At 51.5% G+C, this 9,183-nt stretch overlaps 1 protein-coding gene across 1 annotated transcript in view; it reads left to right on the top strand.

The window, feature by feature from the left end:
- The window catches only part of LOC140347048 (protein yippee-like 1), a 6,519-nt gene extending 614 nt beyond the window's left edge, over window positions 1-5,905 (top strand). The window contains exons 2-4 of the mRNA XM_072433371.1: window positions 4,542-4,585; window positions 4,654-4,762; window positions 5,781-5,905. Of these exons, the coding sequence (XP_072289472.1) occupies window positions 4,542-4,585; window positions 4,654-4,762; window positions 5,781-5,870 (243 nt within the window). The 3' untranslated portion in view covers window positions 5,871-5,905. The remainder of the gene's footprint in view (window positions 1-4,541; window positions 4,586-4,653; window positions 4,763-5,780) is intronic.
- The last annotated feature ends 3,278 nt before the right edge of the window (window positions 5,906-9,183 follow it).

Genomic DNA, 9,183 nt, shown 5'->3' with positions numbered 1-9,183 from the left:
ATACTGTCAAGCTCAGAAAAGTGTTTCTTGTGTCCATGGCAGGAGTCCTCAGGCCCAAGAACATAGTTCCAAAATCAAGTGGAATGACGATGTTAAAAACTGTCTGCAGAGCATCCTTTATCCATCCATCCATTTTCTGCCGCTTATCCGGGGCCGGGTCGCGGGGGCAGCAGTCTGAGCAGGGACTCCCAGACTTCCTTCTCCCCAGACACTTCCTCTAACTCCTCCGGGGGGATCCCGAGGCGTTCCCAGGCCAGCCGAGAGACATAGTCCCTCCAGCGTGTCCTGGGTCTTCCCCGGGGACTCTTCCCGGTGGGACACGCCTGAAACACCTCCCGAGGGAGGCGCCCAGGAGGGTGTGCGAACACAGCTCCTGCTCCGGTCATACAGGGACCGGACAGCCCAGAGCAAAGGGCCCCGGACCCCGTACTCCCGGAGCACCCCCCAAAGGACACCCTGAGGGACACGGTCGAAAGCCTTCTCCAGATCCACAAAGCACATGTGGACTGGTTGGGCAAACTCCCATGAACCCTTGAGCACCCGATGGAGGGTATAGAGCTGGTCCAGTGTTCCACGACCGGGACGAAAACCACTCTGCTCCTCCTGAATCCGAGGTTCGAGTATCGGTCGGATTCTCCTCTCCAGTACCTTGGAATAGACCTTACCCGGGAGGCTGAGGAGTGTGATCCCTCTGTAGTTGGAACACACCCTCCGGTCCCCCTTCTTGAACAGAGGGACCACCACCCCGGTCTGCCAGTCCAGAGGCACAGTCCCCGAACGCCACGCGATGTTGTAGAGACGTGTCAACCAAGACAGTCCTACAACATCCAGATACTTTAGGTACTCAAGGCGGATCTCATCCACCCCCGGAGCCCTGCCCCCGAGGAGTTTGCGAACAACCTCAGTGACTTCAGCTTGGGTGATGGATGAGCCAGCCTCTGAGTCCCCGGTCTCTACTTCCTCTTCGGAAGACGTGACTGAGGGATTAAGGAGATCCTCAAAGTATTCCTTCCACCGTCCGACGACATCCCCAGTCAAGGTCAGCAGGCCTCCACCCGCACCGTAAACGATGTTGGTGAGACACTGCTTCCCCCTCCTGAGGCGCCGGACGTTTTGCCAGAATTTCTTTGGTGCCGACCGATAGTCCTCCTCCATGGCCTCCCCGAACTCCTCCCAGGCCCGGGTTTTTGCCTCTGCGACAGCACGAGCTGCGGCTCGCTTGGCCTGCCGATACCTGTCGATGACCTCCGGAGACCCACAAGCCAGAGTGGCCTGATAGGCCTCCTTCTTCAGTCTGACGACATCCCTTACTTCCGGTGTCCACCACCGGGTTCGGGGGTTGCCGCCACGACAGGCACCGGAGACCTTGCGACCACAGCTCCGAGCAGCCGCATCGACAATGGAGGCAGAGAACATGGTCCACTCGGACTCAATGTCCCCAACCTCCCCCGGGACATGGGAGAAGCTCTCCCGGAGGTGCGAGTTGAATACCCTACTGACAGAGGGCTCTACTAGACGTTCCCAACAGACCCTCACAATGCACTTGGGTCTGCCAAGTCTGTCCGGCTTCCTCCTCCGCCAGCGGATCCAACTCACCACCAGGTGGTGATCAGTTGACAGCTCCGCCCCTCTCTTCACCCGAGTGTCCAAGACACGCGGCCGGAGGTCAGATGACACAACGACAAAGTCGATCATTGACCTCCGGCCTGTGTCCTGGTGCCATGTGCACTGATGGACCTTGTGCTTGAACATGGTGTTCGTTATGGACAAACCGTGGCTAGCACAGAAGTCCAATAACTGAACACCGCTCGGGTTCAGATCGGGGAAGCCGTTCTTCCCGATCACCCCTCTCCAGGTGTCACTGTCATTGCCCATGTGGGCGTTGAAATCCCCCAGTAGAACAACGGAGTCCCCGGTTGGTGCACTGTCCAGTACTCCTCCCAAGGACTCCAAGAAGGCCGGGTACTCTGCACTGCTGTTCGGCCCGTAGGCCGCCACAACAGTGAGAGACCTGTCCCTCACCCGAAGGCGGAGGGACGCGACCCTCTCGTTCACCGGGGTAAACTCCAACACGTGGCGGCTGAGCTGAGGGGCTATAAGCCCACACCAGCCCCGCCCACACCAGCCCGCCGCCTCTCCTCGCGGGCAACACCAGAGAAGTGGAGAGTCCAGCCCCTCTCGAGGAGATGGGTTCCAGAGCCCAAACTGTGCGTGGTGGTGAGGCAGACTATATCTAGTCGGTATCGCTCAACCTCCCGCACAAGCTCAGGCTCTTTCCCCCCCAGCGAGGTGACATTCCATGTCCCCAGAGTTAGTCTTTGTGTCTGGAGATCTGGTCGCCGAGGCCCCTGCCGTCAACTGCCGCCCAGATCTCTGCACCGGCCCCTTATGGATCCTCCTGCGGGTGGTGGGCCCACGGGAGGGCGGTCCCACGTCGCTCCTTCGGGCTGTGCCCGACCGGGCCCCGTGGGGTAAGACCCGGCCACCAGGCGCTCGCCATCGAGCACCCATCCCAGGCCTGGCTCCAGGATGGGGCCCCGGTGACGCCGATCCGGGCGACGTAAACAGCCTTGTTCTTTTACTCATCATAAGAGGCTTCTGAACCGATCTTTGTCTGACCCGTCACCTAGGACCTGTTTGCCTTGGGAGACCCGACCAGGGGCTTGAAGCCCCCGACAACATAGCTCCCAGGATCATTTGGGCGCTCAAACCCCTCCACCACGTTAAGGTGTCGGTTCAAGGAGAGGATCAAGGCACCCGTAAACCCAAATCCAGAGTAATATGTATCTTGTGTCCATGGCAGGAGTCCTCAGGCCCAAGGACATAGTTCCAAAATCGAGTGGAATGACGATGTCAAAAACTGTCTGCAGAGCATCCTTTATTTCAGTCCAAAACTTCTGAAGTCCTAAAACACATGATAGTGGTTTGTCTCCTGCTGCCACATCTTCTCCAACAGTCTGCCTCCTACTGCCACATCCTCTCCAACAGTCTGTTTCCTGGTGCCACATCCTCTCCAACAGTCTGCCTCCATGTGGTGCCGGGGGTTCCTGTACAGGTCTTATACTGAGAGTCATGTGGTGCCGGGGGTTCCTGTACAGGTCTTATACTGAGAGTCATGTGGTGCCTGAGGTTCCTGTACAGGTCTTATACTGAGAGTCATGTGGTGCCTGAGGTTCCTGTACAGGTCTTATACTGAGAGTCATGTGGTGCCGGGGGCTCCTGTACATGTCTTATACTGAGAGTCATGTGGTGCCGGGGGTTCCTGTACAGGTCCTATACTGAGAGTCATGTGGTGCTGGGGGTTCCTGTACAGGTCTTATAATGAGAGTCATGTGGTGCTGGGGGTTCCTGTACAGGTCTTATAATGAGAGTCATGTGGTGCCTGAGGTTCCTGTACAGGTCTTATACTGAGAGTCATGTGGTGCCGGGGGTTCCTGTACAGGTCTTATACTGAGAGTCATGTGGTGCCGGGGGCTCCTGTACATGTCTTATACTGAGAGTCATGTGGTGCCGGGGGTTCCTGTACAGGTCTTATACTGAGAGTCATGTGGTGCCGGGGGTTCCTGTACAGGTCTTATACTGAGAGTCATGTGGTGCCGGGGGTTCCTGTACAGGTCTTATACTGAGAGTCATGTGGTGCCGGGGGTTCCTGTACAGGTCTTATACTGAGAGTCATGTGGTGCCTGAGGTTCCTGTACAGGTCTTATACTGAGAGTCATGTGGTGCCTGAGGTTCCTGTACAGGTCTTGTACTGAGAGTCATGTGGTGCCTGAGGTTCCTGTACAGGTCTTATACTGAGAGTCATGTGGTGCCGGGGGTTCCTGTACAGGTCTTATACTGAGAGTCATGTGGTGCTGGGGGTTCCTGTACAGTTCTTACTGCAGATGACAGACGCTTGAGTCATGAGGAGGAAGTGATGAATCCCTGGCTCAAATTTGTGCTTACAACATAGAAGGAGCTGATCAAAGTCTACAAATTAAATAAGATGTTACAATCTTAAACTGGTTGGATTACGACTAAGGTTTTGTACCAAATAGAACTGACCTGAGTCTCAGGGTCTGGATTTCAAAGGTCTAAATGTTTTTCACCAGATGTAAAAGATAGTTCTGTTGGACAGACTGTTTTTGACACCATCATGTCACTTGATTTCAGAACTACATTATATATACTACACTATATGGACCTAAAACAATAATGGATACATTTAAAGCGTACTCCTGGCAGCAGGAAAGGATATTACAAAAAATTGATGGCACTAACTGCAAAAATAAATTATAACTGACATTCAAAAAATGGAAAAAATAACATTGGGACTTAATTTGAAAAAACAACCTTTTTGAAAGACTCTGGAATAGATTTACTGTGCCGCAATTTTAGTTTTATTTATTTGGTGTCTTGTCTTTATTTTGCTCTCTGTTCTCTGTCTTGAGTTCTATGTGTTTACATTTAATTTGTATAAAAGTGTGTGTTATCATCTCTGTTTATCTTCCAATTGCAGTAAATTCATGAATCATGTGTTGTTGTTTTTTGCTTTTCCTCAGTCTTTTCAAGGCAGCCAAGGGCGGGCGTATCTGTTTAATGCAGTGTAAGTACAGGAGCTGACCGCAGTGATGACCCCTGCACTCGACAGTGACCTTGTCTCTGTGTCGTCAGGGTGAACGTGGGCTGTGGGCCGGCTGAGGAGCGGCTCCTCCTCACAGGTCTACACGCTGTCGCTGACATATACTGTGAAAACTGTAAAACCACCCTGGGCTGGAAATATGTAAGTCTCTGCCACAACTGTAGGGGCCCAAACTGTAGCCCAAGGGCCAAATGTGGCCCTCCCTCAGGCTTCCTGCTAAATTAGCCCAAATAACCAAACATTGTACTTTTTAGTTGGAAAATGTCTACTATCATAAACTAAATAATATATGAATGAATCATTGCCTTGTCATGCAGTATGTGGCCCCTGCTCCATATATGTTTCAAAATGCGGCCCTCAGGGACATCACATTGAACCATTGATCTAAATTCCCTTTCTTTTTGTTTTAACCAGTTAAACTATGTAAACTAAGTCCATCTCACATAAAGCTTCGTACAGACGCCGCGGCCTAATCGCGCCCGACGCAGAATTTGACCGCGTGTACGTTTGAAAGGTTTACGCTCCGGACGCGCGCTCTCGATGCCCCGGACACTGTACACAGGCGCGCTCCAGCTGTCTGCGCACATGCGCAGTAGAGATGTTGTCGCATGAGCAGTGGAGTTGTTTGTTCATTGTGTAAAATGGCGGATATCGAGAGTGTTGTTTTCACATTTTTGGTTTGTTTGTGTCTCTGTTCCACCGTGAACACATGGTACAGCTCCTTTCTCCCACACGGCCACAATCAGTCTTTCGTCTGCCATTGTTGACGAGCCAGGAAAAAGTGGCTCTTCTTGGGGAATTCCACGGGGAATACCGGAAATGCAGGGGAAATACGTACGTACGTCACTGGAGCGTCAGCTCTGATTGGCTGCTGCGGCGGCTGCTACGCTTCAGCTGCAGAGACCTGAACATATCTGAGCGCGTCGCGTAAGCCGCTTTAGCCGCCTCGGTCGCCTCATACGCGCTCAAAGCGTCAAGAGCGTAAGAAAACGCACCAATCGCGCCGCAAAAACGAAGAAATCACGCCGCGGGAAACGCACTACATGCTCGACGCGCGTTTACTATAGACTTTGAATGTAAAGTGGAGGCTTCGGCCGCGGTGGTGTGGACGGGCTTTAGGATCAAACTAAAATGTCATGTATTTTGTGTTTGTTTCCAGGAGCACGCCTTCGAGAGCAGTCAGAAGTACAAGGAGGGCAAGTTCATCATCGAGCTGGCTCACATGATCAAGGACAACGGATGGGAATGATGTCCGACCAACACCGTGGACCGATGCTTTCTGTTCATTTTGTTCACGTGTGGGCCCTTTGGAGCCCTGCTCTCTGCACCTGTCTGGCCCTCTGAGGAGCAGGACCAGGGACCTGCTGGTGGTTGGGTGTAGTATGCTGCGCAGTCACGCTTCTCCCGGTCCTCAAGACATTGTGTCGGTTTTTATCTGATCTGTTCAACAATAACATGATTTTATTTGCTATAATCCAAATGCTTTCAGGGAATTTCCCAATCAGATTTCTGTAGCATCTTTTTCTCTCTTATTCTATTTATTTATTTATTGTTTCTCTATTATTGTTGTGTACTATAGAAGCAGAAGTCTGGTGCTTTCCCCAGCTATGTCCTCCTCTTTTCATCATGTCCATGACATTAAAGTCCAGAGTACTTCTGTCTGTGGCAGAGGAGCCACCTGACCACAATCTGACCACAATCTGACCACAATCTGACCACAATCTGACCACAATCTGACCACAATCTGACCACAATCTGACCACAGTCTGTTGAGATAATTATATGGTTTGATGTAATTGTATTGCACACACTCACACTCACACACACACACACACACACACATACACACACACACACACACACACATACACACACACTCACACACACACCACACACACACACACACACACACACACACACACACATACACACCACACACACACACACACACACACACACACATACACACCACACACACACACACACACCACACACACACACACATACACACACACACACACACACACACACACACACATACACACCACACACACACACACACACACACACACACATACACACCACACACACACACACACACCACACACACACACTCAGGATGGAGGCAACTCCAAGTGCATCTTGTAAAATACCTGGATTATTGAACTTTATTAAATATAGAAAAAGATCTGATTTCAGTCTTCATTTGAGAACAGCCTCCACAGGAACCAAGAGAACCACAGGAACCAAGAGAACCACAGGAACCAAGAGAACCACAGGAACCAAGAGAACCTGGAAGAGAAGAGACCAAGAGACTGGGTCATAAAAGGTCAAGCGAGGCCTCCTCTGGAGACTAAGGAGAATCTCCCAACAAATCTGACCACAATGTGACCACAATCTGACCACAATGTGAAAATGTTAAATAAATAGTGAAAAGAATGTTTACGCCACACTGACCGTCACTGACTGTCTCTGACCGTCACTGACCGTCTCTGACAGTCTCTGACCGTCCCTGACCGTCTCTGACAGTCTCTGACCGTCCCTGACCGTCTCTGACCGTCCCTGACCGTCTCTGACCGTCTCTGACCGTCTCTGACCGTTGTGCATTTCCGTACTCCAGCCGCTCACACGTCCAGTTAATAGTTATGGTCAAATCGATACAAACACATGGATATGATACTGAAGTATCGTTACTCGCGCTAAAGTGTTGATACTTAAACCCGAAATAATAGAAACACAATTCTTTAGTTTTGACTCAATTCTCCTGAATCCATCTGACCTCACAGGTGCTGGTCAGACAGCGGTCAGACAGCAGGAGTATTGCACAGGTGCTGGTCAGACAGCGGTCAGACAGCAGGAGTATTGCACAGGTGCTGGTCAGACAGCGGTCAGACAGCAGGAGTATTGCACAGGTGCTGGTCAGACAGCGGTCAGACAGCAGGAGTATTGCACAGGTGCTGGTCAGACAGCGGTCAGACAGCAGGAGTATTGCACAGGTGCTGGTCAGACAGCGGTCAGACAGCAGGAGTATTGCACAGGTGCTGGTCAGACAGCGGTCAGACAGCAGGAGTATTGCACAGGTGCTGGTCAGACAGCGGTCAGACAGCAGGAGTATTGCACAGGTGCTGGTCAGACAGCGGTCAGACAGCAGGAGTATTGCACAGGTGCTGGTCAGACAGCGGTCAGACAGCAGGAGTATTGCACAGGTGCTGGTCAGACAGCGGTCAGACAGCAGGAGTATTGCACAGGTGATGGTCAGACAGCAGGAGTATTGCACTGGTGTGCCTGAGGCTGGCCACAGTAAGAGGACTCTCTGGGGTGCTCAGTCGCAGTGCGCAGAGTTACAGAAGTCGCACGTTTTGAGGCATCGTTTCTTTGGCACAGTGACCACAACTGGCCAGGACGGCCTCATCCAGCATGTCCAAGATCCTCTGAGACTCCGCCCACACACATGGGCTTGCATCATGTGACTTCTTAAAAGTGTTCACGCTGGTCGTGTTGAACTCGCTTGACAGAAAACGTCATGAATACGACACGTGGACATTTGTCTGGACGCTCCCGCCTCACAGTGGACTTCACACTTCTCCTTCACAAAGGTGGTGTGTTATTTTCACGACCGGTGTGACAGTTTATGTCACGGTCAGGTTAACTTTCGCGGAAGTGGGCGGGGCTTAGGCTTCCATTCGATTCAGCTCCAAAGACAGGTTTGTACATTTTTAAGTGTATCATACCAAAAGATGTGAATGTGAGTAACATAAGGTCCAGTTCCACGTGTCCTCACTGTTCTTCTGACTGAAGCTCATCACAGACGTGGCAAAAGTCACCACAGGCTGTAGGAGCCCTGCACGTGTTTCTGTGCACGAGGTGGTCCCATCAGGACTGATGGAGAACAATGACACCCACAGTGTGTTTCTAGTTTTGTCTTGTTGCCGTAGCAGCAGAAAAGCCGCTCCACACAGAGGATGTTGGTTTTTCGTGCTCTTGTTTGGTCTGGCTTGAGTTTCATCCAGAATGTGACGAGTTGTTCCCTCAAATATACGTTTAAAATCACCCTCATTTTCAATCTCCTTGTTGCACATGCTCGATTCTCCTGCTTTAATCACAAATGGGTCACGGATCCGTTCACGCGCAGGAAGTAGAGCTCAAACTCTTGTCAAAGTAAAAGCAGGTAATCACTGGCCCAGGTGATGTTTAGAACATGTCATATCAATGGATCCAGTCGCCGCTGCAGTTTTGAAGGTTTCGCTGCCTTTTTAGCTTTTCCCAACATATTCTGCAGCGCAGACTGTGCGTGTCACCTGTGTTTAAGCAGGACTCCTGCTCTATTCAATTTAACTTTCTTTTCCTTGGAGGCCAGCAGCTCCTCGCCTGCTCCTCACTTGGCCTTTTCCCCTTTGTAAAAATGTTTTTCACGATAAATCCACATACGAGCTCATTAGTGTCATGAAGAACAGGCCAAAGTTACGTGAGACGATGTGTCACTGATACATGATTTCCACGTTGCGGTCCCCGGCCCGGTGGTTGGGGACCGGCCCCCGGCCCGGTGGTTGGGGACCGGCCCC

The sequence above is a fragment of the Eucyclogobius newberryi genome, unplaced genomic scaffold, assembly GCF_026437365.1.
Source record: "Eucyclogobius newberryi isolate DKJ021-1_F unplaced genomic scaffold, fEucNew1.0.hap1 SCAF_6, whole genome shotgun sequence".
Classification (NCBI taxonomy): domain Eukaryota; kingdom Metazoa; phylum Chordata; class Actinopteri; order Gobiiformes; family Gobiidae; genus Eucyclogobius; species Eucyclogobius newberryi.
Note: the sequence above shows the minus strand (reverse complement) of the source record. Positions and strands in the feature narration are given on the sequence as shown.